The 22,625-nt window shown below is 38.7% G+C and overlaps 2 protein-coding genes across 5 annotated transcripts; one reads left to right on the top strand and one right to left on the bottom strand.

Annotated features, from left to right (window-relative positions):
- Window positions 1-253: 253 nt before the first annotated feature.
- msl1a (MSL complex subunit 1a) lies at window positions 254-4,419 on the bottom strand. Of its 4 annotated transcripts, none has more exons than XM_058375706.1 (9): window positions 4,319-4,419; window positions 2,917-3,655; window positions 2,427-2,623; window positions 2,085-2,338; window positions 1,577-1,641; window positions 1,309-1,376; window positions 1,101-1,225; window positions 915-987; window positions 254-818 (listed from the first exon to the last, which is right to left on the bottom strand). In XM_058375706.1, exons 2-9 carry the CDS (start codon window positions 3,550-3,552, stop codon window positions 728-730), a joined length of 1,509 nt encoding a protein of 502 aa, XP_058231689.1. In that variant the 5' UTR covers window positions 3,553-3,655; window positions 4,319-4,419; the 3' UTR covers window positions 254-727. The 4 variants fall into 4 exon arrangements, with proteins under 4 accessions (XP_058231689.1, XP_058231677.1, XP_058231668.1 ...); XM_058375694.1 differs by having other exon boundaries at window positions 4,300-4,367; XM_058375685.1 differs by having other exon boundaries at window positions 4,278-4,365.
- A 7,365-nt stretch (window positions 4,420-11,784) lies between these two features.
- On the top strand, window positions 11,785-19,347 carry nr1d1 (nuclear receptor subfamily 1, group d, member 1). The gene is made up of 8 exons (XM_058418160.1): window positions 11,785-12,132; window positions 14,288-14,593; window positions 14,692-14,780; window positions 14,881-15,025; window positions 15,117-15,820; window positions 16,033-16,218; window positions 17,694-17,904; window positions 18,079-19,347. Exons 1-8 carry the CDS (start codon window positions 12,102-12,104, stop codon window positions 18,273-18,275), a joined length of 1,869 nt encoding a protein of 622 aa, XP_058274143.1. The 5' UTR covers window positions 11,785-12,101; the 3' UTR covers window positions 18,276-19,347.
- Window positions 19,348-22,625: the final 3,278 nt, after the last annotated feature.

Here is a 22,625-nt window from a genome sequence, read left to right as displayed (position 1 = left end):
TACATTAAACATTGTTATACAATCATCCGATCAGAAACATAATGAATGAAATATATATATATATATATATATATATATATATATATATAAATATGTATAAATATGTATAAATATATAAATAATAAATAAATAAATAAATAAACAAAAACAAACACTACATACAAACAGCTATAACTACTTTAAAAGATGAAGAACTGAAACAAAAATAATTTAAAGGTATTTTTTAATACCTTAACTGTATTCTTTAAGCGCATTAGAATTTTTGTCATTTATTTGCAGAATCAACACTATGTTACAAGATGTTACACTATATTGTCGTAGAAGTCACCCATTCACAATGAACAGAAACGCAAAAACACTGTTTAAATAACATTCTCTGTTAAACTGCATTTGATTAGGATTTGGTCCATACCGCAATTTTTAATAGCTGACTTGCATGGGAAAATACCAAAGCAACCAGAATACAGCAACATCACATTTTGCAGTGCTACAATGAGTATGAACTTTTGACAGCTCGGCTTTCAGCCATCTTGCAGCTGGTGTGCCATTCAGGGGGCCAAACGGGCTTAAGCGAGGAGCAGTCCTTTGAAGATTGATGGTGACTTCAGGGCAATCAACTATGTAGTATGTTGCCAAGATGATCCTATAGCACACAGAAAACACCACAGGACAGTCAAACTGATTCAGCCTCTTCTTAACATCGTGTGATCACTCAAGGAGGATTGCTTCACTTGCGGCAGGTCCGATGTGGCGTCTTCTTCTTAGACACTTCTTGTCGGCTTCGACTACGCTCATCCAACCATGGTATTTCAAAATTCCTGTAAATGCCACATGTACATTTAGGGGATGGTGATCTAAAACAAACACATATTAGCAAGCATGCAAAATTTTATGAATGGCTTTATAAAACTTACTGTTGTTTGAGATTAGGTAGAGGCCTGCCAAATGCCACCACTGGCAGGAAAGGCGTGATCATTACAGACTCCACTACAGGAACAGATGATGTAGAATCAAACAAAAATGTTAAGATGTCAGTTTATGGTCGCAAACCTTCCACATTTTTATGATCATAATGAGCTGTAGCGGTGCATGTGACATACCATCCTCAGTTTCAGGGTAGAAGGACAGCAGCTCTGGCTCACTCTCCTGCATCACCTTCTGCTTGTTCATCCTCTGCTGAAGGCGCTGGAACATCCGCTGCTCCCGAATACGCTGAATATCCCACCTGAAAGACAAAGGGCACTTAAATCTTGTGAAAGGAAACCAAGTTAGTTTGATGAGTGCCTTAAAGAAGTTATCATCCATTACCTTTTTCGCCTCTTCTCATCAAGCTCCAGTTTTGAATGTCGCTTCAGAAAAACGTTATCATCCAAACTCTGACGGGGAAAAAAATAAAATTAAATTAATATTACATTTTTGAGTTCAACTCTTTACACTAATATTCAAGCTATTTATGAATTGTTGATAAAGTATTATGCATCTAGCTGAATTCAGGACACAAATAAAATAAAAAAATACATGTAAAAGTTTATCATTGATTTGTTTGGCAAATTAATATTTTTTATCTATTTCTCACCTCAGCGATATCAATTCCCTTTTTGTCTTCCAGTGGTTCCACAATACTCTCTCGCCAGGAAGGGACTAAAATAGGGTGGAAAAAGAAGCACATGCATTACAAAGTAATTATTTTCTCATGTCATTCTGTTTGCTGACAATCTGTCAACTTTACAGTTTGTCTGAATTTTGGGCATCATTGCAATTGCATGTTTTCTGCATTAACAAAGGAATATTCTTTCATAAACTCAGATCCAAGTCTCACACTATCCTGAATGTCAACCAATTTTTGGATAATTTTTTGCTATTATTGGATAATCCTGAACATTCATGACGCCATCCTTACATTCAATTCCTTATTGAATAATAGTAGAAATACGAATATGTTTTAAGGCACGATATGTTTATAATGGACTAATGGTTTATAACGGATTTACAGAATAATCTGCAAAAATAATCAAACGACTTGCAACAACTTTGTTATTGTGTAAAAATGTCATTTATAATAACTGCATTTAAAGTGTGCCCACCAGCAACTGTGTCTTCCTGGACAGGAGACTGATCTCGCCATGGTGAAGGTGGAGTCTGGTGCCAGCAGCAGAGATACATCTCAGTGGTCGCCATGTAAGGCAGCTCTTCTGATTCAACCAGGGATGAACCAGGTGATCGTACCTCAGGCTCCACCTCTTCCTGGGACTCCTCCTCCAAAGCTTCTTTTGGAGAGGGTGCTTTAGGATGCCCACGTCTGGACCGTGACATCCTAGATTCCTGAAAAAGGAATCTCCTAACGAGATTGAAGCATGAACCATATATTTTAGTAGGTAATACATTTTATACAAAAGCTGAAACTATTCACAAGACAAAATCAATACCTTTTCAGGTTCTTGCCACTTTTTTCTAAATTCGTTTGTCGCGGGGTATGACACTGACCCTCAGACTGCCCAGTGCCTTCTGATTGGACAGCCTCTACAGCCTCCCTGCGGCGAGGAGTGGGAGTGGGACGACTCTCAACGCCATCTTTCCTCACCACCTGTAGCCGCCGCTCCATGCGCTCAATCCGTGCCGCCAACTAAACAAAAATGATTTCATCACGGGCAAAATGCCATTAGGGCTTTCATACTCTGATAAGAGATAATATATTATAAAAGTTTCTCACTTTATAAACTGTGTGTTTAAGCAAATAATAGTTGAAAGAAACAAATATAATCCAAATATATTTTAATTAGCCTGGCCTTAAATCAGGACATCTGTTTCATAAATTTCAAACACATTTAGGTTTTTCAGTCATAGAGAAATTAACTTGGGGGGTGGGGGGGCCTACTGTGTGAGAATAAGATAATAAAAAATTCTGCATCTGATTACCATCTCCTTTTCAGCTTTGAGATCATCTATCTCCTTGTTCTTGTTCTGCAGTTGCTGCTGTTGCTGTTCAATCAGTTCTAGCTGCAGCAGTAGGATCTGACGGATGCAGCCCGTCTGGTTGGCGGTGTGGCCTGTGCCCTTCATCACATTCCGTCGTTTTCCATCAGAACCATGTTCTGGTGAGGGGACCCCTGCCACTGCCAAGCCTCCTCCTGCCTTCCTAGGCTGCTTGCTGCCATTAGATGCCACTGGATCCATCTTGCCCATGTGGTTATGACTGGTGTGTCCGAATAGCGACTTACTTTTGCCCGGGGTACCCTCAGCCCCCATCTGCTTGGTCAGAGGAAGAGTCAAAGCCCCCAGGTTCACCCAGTTCTCCTCCTGTCCCCTCCTTGCTGCTGATGACAGAACAGATCTGCCTACAGCGCTCTGGCTGGTTGAAAAGGTCTTAGCTTTGCTGTGAAAATGCTGCCCAGTGCTGTTGTGAATGTTGCTCAGGATGCCAGGAACTCGTGCAAAACACTCTGAAGTTTCCTTCTTTATGCTGGTCTGAAACTCTTGCTTTTTAGCTTGGTCACCGGTGTCCGTGTCCAGCTTGTTTCCTCCACTTTTGAACACAGTGGCTCGCATAGTCATGGCGAGTCAAAGGCACTCACCGAGACCCACCGCTGTGATTAAATGGGGGGCAGTGCCGGTCTACCATGTGCCCAGACCACCCTGTCCACATCCATGCTGATTCCTAAAGCAAAAGTAAAAGTCGATGTGTATGATCGGGGCTTCCCAAGCAGTCATTAGCAGTCATTAGAGCACTGTATATGTACCTAACGCAAATACAAAGTATACGAGTGACTGGAACTTGTTGCCCTTCAGTTTTACTTGAAATGTAAACACTTACGAGTAGACGTTCGCTCATAAATTCTGCGAAAATACATTTGTGCACATTAAAATTTTTCATGTTTACATGGGTTAGCCTACATTCTAGCATGTTAGCCTGGGCTTCCAAAACAACGCAGGTGTTTAAGGTTAGCTAGCTGCTAACAGGTTCATAGGTAAATGTGAATTACTCTTTGATACGTACTTCAAGTTTTATGTCTTGTAGTTCTCTCAAACGGCACGACACACATTAGCCGGAACATAAACACGGCGTTATGTTAGCTTGCTTGCAGCGACTATGCAGCCTTGTCCACCATTTTAGTCTCAGCAAAAACAATGACAGTCACTTATAGCAGCGTTTTAACTGCATGGGTACGCAATGACGCCATTTTAAATCCAACAAAACACACGGCACGGTTTTTCACCATATATTACACCTACTGCCTAACTACTTGTCACTCATTTCCATTAACAGTGAATTTTAATACCTTCATCCCCGCCCGAACGTACCTCTCCACCAACTACTTACCCGAGCTTCTCAAGTGCGTTTAAAATACAAAAAGCGCGCATGCGTTGAAGTCATCTAGCGCGAGATCTGATTGGACGCCCAACCTGAACCTATATTTGGCTCGCGACACGAAGCGTCACCTAGCGGCTAACCGGAAATGAGTTCTAAAATGAAGATAAACCCTGAAAACCTCTGTATGTCCTGCAGCATGTCTTTAAATTGTGTACTATTCATCAAATTAGATTACCTTTAAGTCAGTTTTAAGAAACATATTCAGGAATAATGAGATCCTAGCTTTTGGGCCTTCATAAGCGAGAACATGGTTTCTTATTCAGGTTCCAAGAAGAACCTTAATGCTTTTTAAAAGCCAGAACTATCACCATCTCAAACAGTGGATCTCAAACTTGGGACAATTTTAATTGATAAATAAATATTGCAGACCAACTCAGAACACATTTATCTAATAAAAACAAATTTCACTGCAATTCCAACTATTAAGCAGATTATTTCGACATGTCCAGTAATATTTTGCTTATTTATTAGATCCATGGAGCTGCATATTGAATATTTGAATGTTCCTCTGATGAAACATATTTTATTTTAAAAATATTTTATTAAATATCGTCAACTTGTCATTAAATGAACATTATTCATGAGACTAACTGTTTTAGGTTACCAAGGTTTGGATCATACTCCTTTAAAATAAATGAAGAGTCAAACAGGATATTAACTTTCAGAAATGATTAAATGTAATAAATTAATGTGGGTTGTGAGTTTCACCACTATGACAGTTGCTATGTTTCATCGACCCCTGCAGGTTCTAGACCACATTTTGTGAACCATGGATATAAAGTACGCTTAAATAGCCAGTTTTGTAAAATGCAAGACGGTCAGTTGATAGTTTACTGTTTTTGTGGTCTGTATTCTCAAGGCAAAATAATACCCAAACATCTTCTTTCGGCTTTTCCCTTCAGGGGTAGCCAGAGCGAATCATCTCTCTCCACCTATCCCTATCTTCTGCATCCTCAACACTTGCACCCATTAGCTTCATATACTAATTTATTACATCCATATACCTCCTCTTTGCCCTTCCTCTTTGCCTCCTGCCTGGCAGCTCCATGTCCAACATTCTCCTGCCAATATACTCACTCTCCCTCCTCTGAACATGTGTAAACCATCTTAATCTGGCCTCCATAACGTTGTCCCCCAAACCTCCAATATGAGCTGTCCCTCTGATGTACTCGTTCCTAATCCTGTCCAACCTTGTCACTCCCAAAGAGAACCTCAACATCTTCAGCTCTGCTACCTCCAGTTCTGACTCTTGTCTCTTCCTCAGTGACACCGTCTCTAAACTATACAGCACGGCCTGTCTCACCACTGTCTTGTACGAAAATAATACCCAAATATAAACCGTGTTATATAAATATAAAAAAAATAAAATTTGAGTCAATCACATAAAGTTTAGTTTGTAGACCACCATTATTATTATTATTATTATTATTATTATTATTATTATTATTATTATTATTATATTTCCCCTTTGACAACAGAACCAATTAGAAATTGTGGTAATGGTAAACGTTGTATCACTTTTGTGAGCAAAGCAGATGTCCATTAGAGGGCACTATTGGCTAACTTTTCAAAGCAATGCTTGTAGTTCACAATTTAACACACTATCAAAGTTAAGCAACAAAGAGTTTTTTCATCATATAAAATGGCAGTGTGAATTTAAAAAAGCACAGTCTAACTGATGTTTGGACTGGGATATTGTTAGCCTCCAAGCAGCAATGATCTTATTGAATTTAACAGTTGCATTATTATTATTATTATTATTATTATTATTATTATTAACACCCCAGCCAAATCACAAGATGGTGTACACAGTAAGTATGCAGATAGGGAAGAAGAGCTAAGAACTAATATACCACGTATACAGCAGCCATGAATGAACACAATTTATTTACAATAATTAGAAAGCCTGTTAAACCATTTTAATTGACGAAACAGCAATCTTCATAATAGATGTACGTAAGCATTCAACTTCTGCATTTCATTCACTCATTCATTCTGCTTTCCCTGTTGTGGTGGTGTCAGGAGGTGGAGAAGGTCACTCAGATTTCTCTATTCACAGCTACAGATTCCAGCTGCCCCTGGGAATTCCCAGACATTCCAAAGCCAATTATGACATGGAATCTCTCCACTGGGTCCTGGGTGTGTGCCATGCTCTAAAAGGAGTCTATCAGGGTTCTTGTACGAAGCCTAAACCATTGGTCGTGATGCACCACTCCTTCTGCTGTTCCTCTATCTTCCATTTACCTTCCCTGCTGAAGGAAGCATCCAGCTTGGTGTGACAAACGTCCAAATGCCAAAATACAGACTGACCCAGTCAAACTGTTACACCCCCCTTTGCCAAATTAGGCTAGTAAGTTTAAAAAGTTTCTTAAAATACAGCTACTAATGCTGCTATGAGGAAATGCGTTGTTTAGATGTCTCCTCCTTTTTTTTCCTGAGTACCTGCAATACCTCATACACAATACTAAGACTATGAGGATGGGTGAGTGATTTCACTCATGGTTTCTTCCTGATGCTTTATAGGGGAGTTTCTTCCTCTTTGCGACCACGCCTTTATTTTTTTAAAACTTTCTCATTATGGATCTAGATCTGACCCAATTATAATCTCAACTGAGTTGCCAAATGCGGTTGTCTGCTTGTGTTTCTGGCCAAAATAGTGTCACCGTCCTTACTGACTGCATACGCAGTCACGTGGCAGAGCCTAGTGAGAGCGCGCGCAGCCGCAGAACAGCGTGACGCTATTCTTCAGGCTCCGGCACGCGCACAGCTGTTTTCGTTGCGTAGCTCACACGGCGCACGAGGAGCTGCGACACAAGCAAATAGGACAAACAAAGAAACGTACGATAGGTCTCTTTTTTCTTTCTTTCTCTCTCCCAATATTTTATGCATTTGCATCGTCTTTCACATCGTTACAGCGGTTTCTTTCTTCTTCATTAAAGACATTTTGTCGCAGTTCTCTGGATAAAGGCATACTGGGCAACGTGCAAACTGTTTATGCAGTTGGGAAAGGAAATGGAAACATCTACTCAAAAGAAATGCGTTTATGTTTCATTAGAACAGTTTAATGACATCCTGATGTATGGTACAAAGCTCATGAGATTAGACGGTGTTTAAATAGAGCCTCGTTGCACGGACAGTAGGTTATAATGTTATGACAGGTTGATTACAGAGACAAATAGCAGTCTGTATTTGTATATTGTTTTCATTTTACCTTGCGTTTGTGCGACTCACAGTGGAGTAGGTGACGTTAAAACGTTGAATAAAATGTTGTTATATTTATCCTACTAAACATGAGCACACTGTACTGTAAAGACGAATATAGAGAACAGAGAGTCTTTGCATTAATGAGCACTCCCAGCTCGAGGAGTTTCCTTCCCTCCTCACGAGGACTGGCGCGTGCACTATGAACAGGTCATAGATGAGTTTGCATAATTTCCTCTGTAACATCATATTCTGTGTGTGTGTGTGTGTGTGTGTGTGTGCGCGTGTGGGCATACTTTTATATTTTGGCGTGGACCAAATGTGTCCAGAGTTATAGGAATATCAACGACTGTGACGTTCTGGCGACATTTTTATGGTGTACACAAGGAAAACACACAAACTTGGAAAAAACCCTAACAGAGGGTTAAGGGTATAGGATTAGGTGTAGGTATAGCATTAATTAATACGTTAATAGTCAGAGGAAGGTCCTAGATACAGAGCACACATTATTTTTATTATTATTATTATTATTATTATTATTATTATTATTATTATTATTATTATTATGCAATGGTCATTGTTCATTTCCACGTCGCTCTGTATGATAAGGCAGGACAGCTTTTAAGAGTGTAGCTTATCCATTAAAGACGCTACGCCTCTTTACAGTAGGGATTTCCCAGAAAAGCAGGCTAAAGCCTGTATTATCTGACTTTTTTTTTTTTTTTCCAGAAAGACTCATGCGCCTCTTGCTGGATATAATTACATAACGTGTCTGAAAATGTGAGGAGAAATGTAGGGCTTATCCTCAAAGAACCACCCACACAAACACACACACACCTAGAAAACAACTTGTTTGCCATCTCAGAATGCTATGAGGAATAAAGAAATCAGTTTCACACCTGATAGGGTGTTAGATATACATTTCACTGCAAGTTATATGCTGTATATAACCGTGTATGTATGTGAAATAAAAACTTGAATCTGGAATATAGTCACATCATTAAGACTGCTTGTGCTTTTCAAGAATTTCTTTCTAGGAAAAAAAAACATAAACACGTGTAGTGTGACTGCAGCAGAGATAATATTAACTGCTGAGGAGTTAATATTAACTCAGCTAATCGCATGGTTCAACAAACATTTGTGTTCAGAAAATGCAGAACATTTCCTAGAATGATTAAACTACATTGTGTACTTGTGTACACAAAACCCTGTCTGAGGGTTGCTGCAACTGTCAATAACAAGTGCATAAAATATTTCTTGATAAAAAAGTTGTGGCTGATGGTCTAATTCAATTCAGTTCAGTTCGTTTTCATTTGTATAGTGCTTTTACTGACAGGAATTATCACCAAAGACTTAGGTCCAAATCTGCAGTATCCAGGTGAGATTATCCACTGAAGCCAAGGAAGAACTTGTAAGAAGAATGTACAAGTCATATGTCAGGATCTGGTCAGAAAACCTCCAATGTTTAGGTCAGAAGGAATTTTCTTACATGATCTGATACACAGTTCATCAATTCACTGCATGAAAACAGTGCACAAAAACTCTGCTCATCTTCTGGGATTTGCACATACAACACTTTCTAGAGTTTACACAGAAAGTGAAAATCAAAAATATCCTGTGAGTGGACGGTTTGTGGGCTGAAACATCTTGTTAACGAGAGAGGAGAATGACTGGACTGGTATGAACTAGAAGTTAGTATGGAGTGGAACCCAGTGTAGTCTTCTCCTGATGTAGTCCACCCACTTCAAGGTTCAATATTTTGGACATACTGAGATGCTTTTCTGCTCTCCACAGTTGATTATTTGAGTTACTCTATCCTTCCTGTCAACTCAAAACAATCTGCCCATATTTCTCTGACCGCTCTGATACCAACAAGGTATTTCCACCCACATTACTGTCTCTCACACATTGTTTTTTTGCACCATGAGACAAGCTTTAGACTGTTGTGTGTTAAAATCCCAAGAGATCAGCAGTTTCTGAAATACTTAAAGCAGCCCATTTGGTATTAACATTCATGCCATGGTAAAAGTCACAGAGATCACATGCTTTCTTTATTCTGATGTTTAATGTGTACCTTAACTGAAGCTCTTGAACTGTATCTGCACTGTATCTCAAGTTATTTTAATAAAATAAAACTGCTATATTAGCGCATTAAAATACAATTTTGGTGACCGGCACTAAAGTATTTTGAAGTGGTCTAATCTGCCTTTAAAAACAGATTAAAAATATAGAAATATATTTATAATAATAATAATATAATAATTAATATAATAATATTATAATTTATTATAATAATATAATAGTAATAATATATTTAATATATAAAGGTATAGAAAATATAAGATCAATCCTCTTTGTTTAACTTAATGTTAATTCCTGGTATTTAGTTGACATTTCTGAAGGCTGACATTTCTGACAATTATTGTTTCTTTTTTTCTTTTTTGTTTTTGCAGTCCCAGGGAATTAACATTTACAGACATTTTTGCTGCAAGACCTGCTATTTTTTGAACAAGGACAGATCCTGGACATGTACTGATGCCAAAAAGAGGACAACAGCAGTGAACAGAGTGAGACAGTCTTAGTAGACACTGCTATTTAGGGCATATGCTCAGTGGGACCTTATTTTAGGAAGAAAGCCTACATCATATTAAGTTAAGCTGATTGTACCATGTACTGGTTGTGCCTCTCTTGAGCAACAAAGAGAGTATTTTTACACCCTAACCTTTACAGTCTGCATTCATATTTGCAAAACTAAAATTAAATAGAATAAAAGGGCATAGGCTAAAAGTAAAAGGCTTGAAATGGACAACCAGTACTTTTGGAGATTTTTTGTATTCCACAGTGACAACTTGTTCTCAGCCTATTTTGTTTCTGTTTTCACAAGGTTTTATTTTAAGAAAAGCCAGATTAAAACAGCAAAATAGTGGCCGGAGCCTACCAAGATATTTAAACAATTCAATAGAAGGTCATATCAAAAATAAATATATATAAACTGTGAAATTCGAGATTAGGAAGTGCATTTAGGACATGTTTGTATGGTCTCTAATAGCTTGCATTAAAATACCTTTCACACAGATGTAGAATATACCTTGCTGGAAATATGGAAAGTATGTAATGTTATGAATGTATGTATCTAAAACTATTTAAGGGAATTCTGTGTCGATCCTCTGCTTCTGCTAAAGTCATTTGTCAGTAATAAAATCTATATATATAATAATGCCTTTTGAATTTCATTAGCGGAACACTGGCGAAATCAAATTATCAGATGTTTTCAATCAGTATAAACTAAAGGATTATGTTGTCGCCACAACTCTGATATAAAATTAGTCAGGACACTGCCGACTTTCAGTGCAAGACATTTTACCTGCTTGGATGACCTTACACAGAATTTTAGTGGTTGATGATGTTTATTTGGTTTACTTTTCTATGAATATATTAGTAAAAACATTGTAGGCTGAGTAAAAACATAAATATTCGTCAAATAAACTGGCAGTATCATGCCTTCATGTGGTCATGACCATCTTATTATTCCAGGTGTAAAACTCTGGACATGTCAGAAAAATACCTTACAGTTCTAAAAATCATTATGCCATCTATTACATAATTAGTCCACTTCCCTCTTGCCTGACATTCAAACAAAAGAGGCCATTCTTAACACAGAAGTGATACTGCTATGCATTGTAGTGTAGTGTAGTAGTGCATTGCACTCCAGTCATCAACATTACTGTTGTCATAAACTGTCCAGTGATGAAAGGTAAAGGACAATAGCTTCGGTATCTAACTCTACACTGTACCAACCAGATGATGTAAACAGTCTTCAATAGGCTCAGTAAAGCTAAGACACTTTATAGGTTAGAAAGGAGTTAATGTTCTTCTATATTAGTTTAGGTGTGTCCCAGTACCAGAATGGTCCTGGGCTAAGAGACAGAGGTGATTCTATATTCTTCAGATTCCACTGATGTATGGAGTACAGGGTGGTGGATGATAAACTGTGCATAGGAAACAAATGCAGTTCTTCATTGTTTCCAAGTCATCCACATATGTGCATATCATTAAATGATCAGTGAGTCAATGCAATATGGTTTTGGATATACCCATGAAGTAGAAATCCCTCAGTTGAAGACCCAAAGACTTTTTGTTAAGTGCTCTGAAAGTGTGTCACTGGGCCACGAGGCTCTTCAGCTCGTCACATGGACACATTTTGCGCCTCGTGCGATTTAGGTGCGCCAGCATCAGCAAAAACGGGCGTCCGGAACGAGCGCTTCATAGCGACACACTGCGAGCGAGTGACAGCACACGCGCACTGGAGTCTCACGAGCTTTCTCTTGCGCGCAGACAACAAACCCGGCACATCAGTGCGTCTCAACATCTCAACAGAGTCTGAATGGAAAAATTCTGTCGGCTGAAACAAGCGACAGCACGCGCTCTCCGCGTTTTCTCCGAAGTATACGAGTGTTAGCTTTGCTTAAAAAAGCGTTTCCGAATAGAGTTTGTTTAGATTTTACTTTTCATTTCGACACCTGTATGACTGATGCACAGAATGGACTCGAACAACAACACCGGTAAGAAATAGTCCGAGATTAAAGCTCGCATTTTGCTGTTTGCGAATGTGTGTGTGTGTGTGTGTTTTTTTTTTAGATGTGTTTGTATTGTTTGCTAGACGTTATAATGGAATATTGGAATAATGGAATATATTATGATCAGGGATGAGCCACTGGACATTTGATTGGATTTTTAAATAAATATGCTTTATTAATATAGTAGACGGTGTGAGGAAATGCATCTCTAAATGATTTGTTTAATAAATAAACAGCTTAAATCTACGACTCCTGAGCCGTAGTATATGCAGAACGTGATGATAAAGGGGAAACCGTGAGAATTAGCCTTGAGATTATTCATTTTTGTGGATTAATGCATATTAGCCCTAATAAACGTAAACAGCGGTAAGACAATGGTCTCATCACGCGGCAAGACACTGCTCTCGATGTGTTTAGGGAAATAGGTCAGGACAGAGAAGTCAGGTGTACAGCCACCGTTGCGGTGCAGGCAGCAACGCGTGTCCGAATGTATTCACATGCACCGCCATGTGCGCTTTGTTTTCAGTCCAGCCTCTCCTGCTTCAACCATTGGCGCGCTGGCGCTCATTACATAATCTCTCCGATGAGCCAGGCCTACTGTGAAGTAGCCACGTGAGCCATGCGCGCGCTCTAATTGGGCATTTCCAGACTGAACACAGGGATGCGGTCTGCACATCATAACCCACGTTAGTTTTAAAAAGTAGGGCATGGTAGCGATCCAAGAGAACGTAACAGCCTTTTTTTCCCTCCCCACCTTGTTTTGACTTGGGTACATATAATATATATATATATATATATATATATATATATATATATATATATATATATATATATATATATGTTATGTATGTGTGTGTATATAACTGGCAGGCAAAATGTTTTGTTGTTTTGTTTTGTTTTATTTGGTAACATACACAAAAATATAGTAACATTTATTACATATAGAAAAAGAGATTTCCTTTTATTAAAAAAAGTATATATCATATCATAACATTGTGCTTTTCATAACGCATCCACGTATTAAACCAAATAATATTGAATACATCTGAGATTCGAAGTTAGTGAAGATAGGTTATTTGCTTAGAATGATGCCACTCAGGGCTATTATTTGGAAGGCGGATCCACATCAGATGATTCAGTCTCATTATGGAGCCTTGTGTTTGAGAGGCGCACGTGGCACGGCGGCGTGCTAGGAGATGCGCTCGGAACATTACACGCATGCGCGTTGAGGCCATGGCCATGGTTTTTGTTTTTTTGTTTTTTTACCTGAAGTGTCGCTCCGTTAAGGCGTTATACTTTCACGTTTTTATTTTGTTATTTCTTGTATTCGACGCCATTAATAGCGAGACTGTTAAAAGTTAAGAGACTAAAGAGAGGGCGGGATTTGGGCCGGCACATGCGACTGCACGTGTTGCTGATGTGTTCCACCTGACACAGTGACCCTTTGACATTTTGTTCTGGTGTACAATAGTTATGTAATCTGTGGAGATATTTGGCCTCTTGGAGAGAATACTGTATCCGTGTCATACCCAGGTTAAACAGGATTTAAAAATTCTTTAAAAGTTTTAATAGGGTAGGGGAAAAAAACATTTTAATTATTTCTAAGCAATAATAGAAAAACTGAAATAAATAAAGTCTAAAATAATAGACTGATGAAGAATGGGAGCGGAGAGTTGGAGGAAGAACACGTCTTTCAAGAAAGTGTGAACACTGGAAATGTACTTGTATAGGTGTTCACATGTAGGAGAAAAAAGGCTAATCTTTATTCTTAAAGCTGATCACTGGGATTTACTCAGTGGTAGAGGAAATATATCTGTAAATTTGTTCCATGGGATTTCCCCGTCTTGCTTGCACCCTCTTAAGAGTAATTTAACTTCTGCTGTCATCATGGTGCATGAGCAGTATTATTACAGACAGATCTGCATCAGCTTGAAATGAAGCAGCAGCATGACATACAAGCTTTACCACATGGCTGGACACAGCTGTCCCAGCTGCAAACACAAACATAACCCTTGTACAACGTGATATTACTGTACATAGTTATTTTGTGTTGTCAGCCTTCTTCCTTTTTTATGGGGGAAATGCAGAGGCAAATTGTTCCCATAGGTCTGAAGTGTATTTCCACTCTTCCGTTCACTAGGAGGAGTAATCTCTTACATCGGATCATGTGGAGGCTCCCCTAACCGCATCAGCCCGGTATCCATGTTCAGCGAGAATTCCAACAGCAGTCTGCAGTCACTGACACAGCCATGCTTGGGGTCATCTTTCCCACCTTCCCCTAATGGTTCCCATGATTCTTCACGTATGTACACCAGCAGCAGTAGCTCCAGCAGTTCAGCATGTGGTGAAGATGGGAGCTCATCGAGCTCAGGAGGATCCCCAAGGGGGCGTGATGAAAGCAGCATCACATACAACTCACCAAACAAATCAGTTGCTACTCTTACAAGTGAGTAACCTAGCCTCATGTTCAGTGCCATAATTAATGATTCATTAGTAACTGAGACTGATATCATTCTGTTTTTTTTTTTTTTTTTTTTTATAAAGAGCTAAATGGAATGGTGTTACTCTGCAAAGTCTGTGGAGATGTGGCATCAGGCTTTCATTATGGTGTTCATGCCTGTGAAGGCTGCAAGGTAATAATCTTATTATTGTTATTTTGACTGTCCACTTGGAAGATTACATTCAGATTTAAAAATTTAAAAACAGCAACATTATTCTTTTCACATTTGGCAGGGGTTCTTCCGCCGGAGCATCCAGCAGAACATCCAGTATAAAAAGTGCCTGAAGAATGAAACCTGTACTATTATGAGGATTAACCGAAACCGGTGTCAGCAGTGTCGTTTCAAGAAGTGTTTGTCTGTTGGCATGTCTCGTGATGGTGAGTTCCACTGACAATGTATATATAAAAAAAAAGAAATAAAAAAAAAAACACAATCTCAAATAACGTTTCTGTTCTCTTACAATTACAGCTGTCCGTTTTGGTCGCATCCCAAAACGTGAAAAACAGCGCATGCTAGCTGAGATGCAGAGCGCCATGAATAACATGGTGAACAACCAGCTGCAGAATGAATTCCAACTGGCTACTCTCAAAACCAGCACCTCATTCTCTTCATCATCCTCATCTTCTTCATCTCCCTGCCCAGGCCTGACAGTGGCTTCTCAGCCTCAGCCTTCTGCTGTGCCTGTAGCTCCCTCCCCCTCTCCCCCAGCTCCAGGATCGCCTTCTACTCAAATTGCGCAGAGCCCTCCTCGGATTGCCGCCTCTCCACCACTGTGCCCTAGTCCTGGCCTGGACAGCACTATCACCGCCATTACCAAAGCTCATCGTGAGACCTTTGTCTATGCTCATGATAAGCTAAGCACAGCACTACAGCCCCAAAATGGGGTTGATCTGGATGGCTACAACAGTAATTGCTTTGCTTCTGGCTATAACATGAATAGCCACAATTCAGTATATCAATCTAATGCAAGTCTACAGTGCAATGGTTTCCAACCTGATAACAAACAACACCTTCAATCCTCACCAGTATCCAATCAGCAGCATCAGAGGCTGCCACAACTAAACAATGGCCAACAAATTAGCTGGTATGGGGCTCAGCAAGGTACAGGGAACAGCAACGACATCCCGGTGCAAAACTGCCCATGGAAGAAGAACCGCAAGGACATTCTGCTGGTGAGTCTGCAGTTATTTGGGCTGGTTAAAAAGTAGACACTTTTTAATAGAGACTAATAGAACTCACCATAGATGATTACTAAACTGTTTAGTGATCCTAGCTAACGAGATCCTAACTAACTGTACACAGGACCAACTTTCTCACTGCTACAACAAAAACTAACCTACAAACTAAAATATTTTCCAAATTCTTTTCTCTTTATCATTTCTAGGCTTGTCCAATGAACATGCACCCTCAGACAGATCCAAACAAGACACCGCAAGAGATTTGGGAGGATTTCTCGCTGAGCTTCACACCAGCTGTACGGGAGGTGGTGGAATTTGCCAAGCATATCCCAGGTTTCAGCTCTCTGTCCCAAAACGATCAGATCACCTTGCTGAAAGCAGGTACCTTTGAGGTAAGCTCTTGACCATCTGTTGATTTAATATTAAATTAAACGTACAAAATATGCTGTGTTATAAGAAGAAGCTATATGTTAAATAGCAGAAATACTCAAAATAGAAAGAAGACAGAAAAATTCATGAAAATGTCAAGGTTGGAAGAGTAAGATCAATTAGTCATGTCGTTATTAGTCTTGAAAGCCAGACCCTTTAGCTTCACTAGATAGTCTACTATGATTCATCAAAAATGCAGCTACTTTTAAAAAGAGAGACTGTTAGACAAATGTTTAACCACACGCTTTTTCCTATAGCTTATATAAACACACAGAATTATCTTGTTTACTCTGTGATTCACACAAAACTCCTCAACACAACATTAAAAATTTTCGTTAACTTAACTGACACCATTGAACATATCTTGCTTGAAATGCTCATTTATGTCGCTGTCATCAACAGCTTGCTTTCCTGGTAAGACTAGTGTACAGAAGCCTAGAGAGAGTCTGCAACTTTTAACATGAAGGTCATGGCCATAAAAGTGTACAAAAGATATCAGGTGCTCTTTTTCCTGAGGGCAGAATGTCTGAGGCTGAGACTAGTTCCTCCTATCTGTACATTTTGTGTCCGGTATAGCAAATGTCTGGTTTGCCTGGTGTTCCCAAGGCAGCAGTGTTTTCTTTAGCTCTAGGATTATTCTAACTGCGTGTGTCCCTTCTGTCAATCTTGCTAAATCTAGGGAGCATTTTAGCCTCGTGTCCTAGTGCCGTTATTATCTCTCTGTGGAGTTTTGTTGCACTGTCATATAAATTGGATATGTAATGATTTTATAATGAAGGCACCCCTGAAACAGTTATTCCTCCGGTTCAATGTCAGTAAACCTACGATCGCGTGAGAGAGGCAGGGCAGCAGTTTACATAACTCACTGTCCATGAACCATACACTATATAAACATGCTTATATAAGGTCCATGCTGTGAAACCCAGATCTTTATGTAGGAGAGACTGTTAAGTATTATCCCTGACATTTACCAGGTGTGAACTACAGTTTTATGATGTTGCAGTTCTGGTTTATCCATGACTTTGTTGGACTTAGAGCTATCAATTTCCGTTATCATGGGAATTATTAAGCACAGAACCAGAATCAGAAAAAGGTTTATTGCCAGATACAGCGAAGGGTTAACAAAGAGCCCTTTACAGTACTAGGAATTTGTCTTGGTGCCAGGTGCAAACAGATACACAGATACGAAATGCGTGCACGATTTTAGAACAAACTAGAATAAATGAAATAAGTACTATATACAGAAAGTGACTTTGCATGAGAAGTAGTTCATTACAAATATATTAATTAGTTACTTTCTATTTTGTTGTGAATTGACAGAATGAATTTTAAGACATATACTGATGATTGATATGCATATTCTCATTGATATAATTACAGTTGTCCACCCTTAGCATTGACTGACCTTGTTTGTTTCCCTCCTTGGTTCTGTCCTCAGGTGCTGATGGTACGTTTTGCATCATTGTTCAATGTCAAGGAGAAGACTGTCACATTTATTTCTGGCACCACCTACAGCCTTGAAGCACTGAAGAACATGGGAATGGGAGCCCTGTTGGGAACAATGTTCGACTTCAGTGAGAAACTCAGTGCACTAGAACTCTCTGCAGAGGAACTGGGTCTTTTTACTGCTGTGGTGCTGGTTTCTACAGGTTAGAATCTTTTTAGTTTTCATGTTGGTCACCTTTTTGTCAATGAACAATCATTATATAAAAATGTGCTTTTTATATCAGCAGTTTCATAGATAATTAAATGTCAGAAGTAGTAATGATGTATGAAATCTGCAAATATTATTCTGATTTTTTTTTTTCTGTCTCATTGTTCAGATCGCTCTGGTCTAGAAAATGTGAAGTCTGTGGAGATGCTCCAAGACAGCCTGATTAAAGCCCTTCGTACATTAGTCAGCAAGAACGCCCCTGGTGACGTCTCTCGTTTCACCAAGCTGCTGCTCAAACTGCCAGATCTGCGCACACTTAACAACATGCACTCTGAAAAGCTTCTCTCTTTCCGTATCGATGCATGAGAAGCCTTTGGTAGCTGTTACTACAAGCCAGCAAGGTCTATGGGAGTGGTTTCCAATGGAGGGTTTAATTGACGGCTTTAAATTTACCATTGTTGCTCCACCAGCAAATGCTTGGCTCTGATGGTGCTCAAAGACTTGAACAATGTTAACAGGTGTGAAATGATGCAGTAAATGTATCAGAATGGTGACATGGCCATATTTTTAAGTTTCTGTGCATCACATCAAATTAAAATTCAGGTACTGTAACTAATGAACTTAATAAGGACATAATATGGCATGGACTCAAAGGTCCCAGTTTACATCTAATATGAAATTGGGTGGTAGCATTGTCACATCACAGCCGGTTTGATTCAGAACTCAGTTTACTGTCCGTGTGAAGTTTTGCATGTCCATGTAGGTTTCCTCCTACCTCCCAAAAACATGCTGACAGGATAATTCACTCTTCAAAATTCACTCTAAGCGTGAATGTGTGTAAATGGTGCCCTTGGATAGATGGACATCCCATCCAAGGTGTGTTCCTGCCTCATGTTCAGCATTCCCAGGATGGGCTCCTGATCCTCTGCAACCTTGACCAAGATAAAGTAGTTACTGAAGATGAAGGAATTAACATGCAATCTGTATTCCATTACATTCTTGCTTTTATCTCTGTTTAATATATATAGCAGGGTGTTCGTATTGTACAGTCCCTACTTACAGACAGGTTCTTAGCAGTTTTTTAAATACTACTGATGGATCATGACACTTTTCTTCCTAATACCAGCCTGATGCCTGAGGACTGTAAGCTGGGACAAAGGAGAATAGAGGCAGAACAGAACAATACTGTGTTAGTGCAGTGTGAATTGAGTTCTGCAAAGAGGCTTCAAGACACATCACATCCCATGTTAAAAAAATGAACCAGATCATAGAAAAAACAAGTCATGCAAGGGACCTCATCCCACCACTGCTTGTCACTTTGTAAAAATGTGTAAATATAAATCTATACTTATTCAAAATGTTCCAAAATGTATATATTGTACACATAGATATATTTTTTGTAAAGTGTAACTGCTCAATACAAAGTTATATATATATATATATATATATATATATATATATATATATATATATATATACATACATATATGTGACAGAAATGTAAAAGTGTAGTCAGATCTCATTTACAGCATAAAGACTTACTCTGAAACATTTTGTGTATGTGTATGTTCTGTTCTTCTTTGATTACACTACGTAACAGTCTTTGTTCCTGGGTAGTAGGTGTTATTTCCTAACTGCTTATGCTTCAAGTGTAGAAAATGGCTATGAATCCTCTCAAACTTTGCTTTTGTGGACACTGAAGTTTTGACATTTATCAGTGTGAAACCTGGCACATTTCGTGTCTTCAGGGGAAAAAAACGTAAATTAAAAATTAAACACGAAGTGTCCATTTTCGTAAAGAAATGAAGGTAACTTTCAAAATACCTAAACCAAATATGATGAGAATAATAGCCATTTTCTATAATGAAAATACAAATAATACAAAAAATATTATTACATAGTGTTATTACATTTTATTACAAGTTAACTCCTAGTATCAGAAGGAGAACAACTGGGTCCATGTGTTGCTTCCTCTATAAATACATGAACACTACCTTAATGTACTCATAAGATGGTCACGTCATGTGTTAATACACTATTATAAAGACATATTTAATGTTAGAGATACAGTATAAGTCAACTGACTTATGTCCTAATCCTTGACTATTAAGCGTTACACATTCTGTTTGTAAAACTAACAATTTAACTGAAATAGCACTGACCTATACTGTACTTAAAGGAAAAAGAATCTTCAGCTTTCAATTACACCATGAAAGGGTGTTCATGTAGGTCAGGAGATCACTCCAATAGCATTTAAAGGCATAATACATATAAACACTGCAATAGTTAAAAATATATTTTTTTTAAAAACATTGAATATCAAAGGATGCCACAATGCAAAAAAACAAAAAACAAAAACAATAATATATTTAATTGGTTTGTTGCATTGTTCTGTGTAAACTCTAGAGATTGTTGTATGATGAAATTCCCAGGAGATCTGCAGTTTCTGAAATACTCACACCAGCCAATCTGACACCTAACAACCATGCCAGTTCACAGTGATGTGAACATTCATAATATTCTTGCCTTGTGCTGCTGCCATGAGAGGTTGATCATGATAAATGCATGAATGTGCAGGTTTACAACGGTTCCTAATAAAGTGGACGGTGAGTAGTAATTACAGTGTAGTTTTCTATCTCTGCTAAGCCATTTGACTTCATTTGGCTTGTCCAATAGAACTGACCAAGGCACTGTTATCCTGTTAAAAAGATATAGTAACAGAGTGCAGTATATAAAGTGTTGAAATAAGCCTGGCTTACTGATTTAGTTTGTTAACTTCCCTGGTTTAAGGCAGTTGGTAGCCTCCAGTAAGACTATAAGGCTAATAGTAATTCTACATTTACAATTAAATGTAATATTTACGCATTTTGATTTAGATTACTAAGACCTAAGACCAATCACCCACTTTAACTTTGTTTTGTTTTATGTCAAACCTTATGTAAGGCTTACTAAAGCCCAAATGCCCTCCAGCCCTTCTCAGAAACTACACAGAAACAGAGCAAATATGACAGGGTAAGTGAAGAGGCTTTCCCTCCTCACACGTGGAAAACAGAAGTGGGTCAATCTGCCCTCATAACCAACTTTTTACAGGCTCTTCCTATTGGTCAGTGCTAGTGTCTGCTTCACATCTCTGTTAGCCAATAACTGATGAGCAAGGACCATGTGAGTGTAACAGAGCTGCTCATGAGTTAAGCAGAAGGTGTGACTGAATTAAACAGATTCTAGGAAATAGATCTGATGTCATACGAGCAAGATAACAATAGTTGAATGAACTGTATGTTCAAACTGGACATGAGAATTATTCTATTTCCAGGTTTCATGAATTGTTTTGTCATGTGGTTGACATTTAGACCACAGACATTTCTGCATTGTTGGGGGAAAAAACAGGTTAAAACTAGAACCTGTAAGGTTTCTTTGGTTTGTCGCTTTGTGAAACCTTCAATGACACCATGCACAAACCTACAACAGAGGGGTTTTATTTCAGAGAATTACAAATAAAACCACTTTAGGAGGAATCTAAAAAACATTTATATAGTCAGATAACCATACATGAGCCCTTATTTTTTGAATAGGTAATGATAAACATAAACTGATGTGTGCTGCCTCCTAGTGATGAAGTCTGTTTATACACAAATCATTAAGGCAAAGCAATTTCATAGCACATAATAATTCACATTAAGATACACTAACCTTGTATTTCAATTCTTTTAGCATTATATAACAAAAATGTTGACCCTTAATACAGCCGAAACAAAATGAAAAGCAATTATTATTTTTTATGTGAAATAAATAGACCTGCATTAATTAGCCCTGGCTGAATTTTTTAATAGTATCTAAACGTTAAGATCATCTGCACTGGAAAAGAAATGAGTTTCAAATGTGATTATACCCATTCTAGCCTTTTTTGCTGCACTGATTTGGGGGAAAGTGGATTAAAATATAACCACATAAATTAAAATATAAATGTTGATAAACAGGGCTTAGTGGTTAGCACTGTTGCCTCACAGCAAGAAGGTTTGAACGGGCAAGGGCCTTTCTGTGTGGAGCTTGCATGTTACTCTGGTTTCCTCCCACAGACCAAAATCATGTACATTATGTCGATTGGTAATTCTAAATTGGCCACAGGAGTGAGTGTGTGGCTGTCTATCTATATGGGTGGCCCTGTGATGGACTGGCAACCTGTCCAGGGTGTACCCCTATCTTTTACCCTATGTGTGCTAGGATAGGCTCCAGTGAACCTAAGATCTGGTTCTGTTCCTATTTAAGTGACCAGTGAGAGTACAGAATGAGATATACCAATGTATCAATTCATTCTCTCATATATACACTATATTGCCAAAAGTATTCGCTCACCCATCCAAATAATCAGAATCAGGTGTTCCAATCACTTCCATGGCCACAGGTGTATAAAATCAATCACCTAGGCATGCAGACTGTTTTTACAAACATTTGTGAAAGAATGGGTCGCTCTCAGGAGCTCAGTGAATTCCAGCGTGGAACTGTGATAGGATGCCACCTGTGCAACAAATCCAGTCGTGAAATTTCCTTGCTCCTAAATATTCCACAGTCAACTGTCAGCTGTATTGTAAGAACGTGGAAGTGTTTGGGAACGACAGCAACTCAGCCACGAAGTGGTAGGCCACGTAAACTGACGGAGCGGGGTCAGCGGATGCTGAGGCGCATAGTGTGAAGAGGTCGCCAACTTTCTGCAGAGTC

The sequence above is a fragment of the Hemibagrus wyckioides genome, linkage group LG02, assembly GCF_019097595.1.
Source record: "Hemibagrus wyckioides isolate EC202008001 linkage group LG02, SWU_Hwy_1.0, whole genome shotgun sequence".
Taxonomy (NCBI): Eukaryota; Metazoa; Chordata; class Actinopteri; order Siluriformes; family Bagridae; genus Hemibagrus; species Hemibagrus wyckioides.
This window is presented reverse-complemented; position numbering and strand designations above follow the sequence as displayed.

Bases quoted from the DNA above. Each gene is read 5' to 3' on its own strand.
- msl1a (XM_058375706.1), bottom strand. From the start codon at position 3,552: ATGACTATGCGAGCCACTGTGTTCAAAAGTGGAGGAAACAAGCTGGAC. The intron at 2,624-2,916 runs GTAATCAGATGC...ATTTTTGTTTAG, and splicing joins TCAAAGCTGAAAAGGAGATG to TTGGCGGCACGGATTGAGCG. The intron at 988-1,100 runs GTATGTCACATG...CTGTTCCTGTAG, and splicing joins CTACCCTGAAACTGAGGATG to TGGAGTCTGTAATGATCACG.
- nr1d1 (XM_058418160.1), top strand. From the start codon at position 12,102: ATGCACAGAATGGACTCGAACAACAACACCG. The intron at 14,781-14,880 runs GTAATAATCTTA...CACATTTGGCAG, and splicing joins ATGCCTGTGAAGGCTGCAAG to GGGTTCTTCCGCCGGAGCAT. The intron at 15,026-15,116 runs GTGAGTTCCACT...TTACAATTACAG, and splicing joins TGTTGGCATGTCTCGTGATG to CTGTCCGTTTTGGTCGCATC.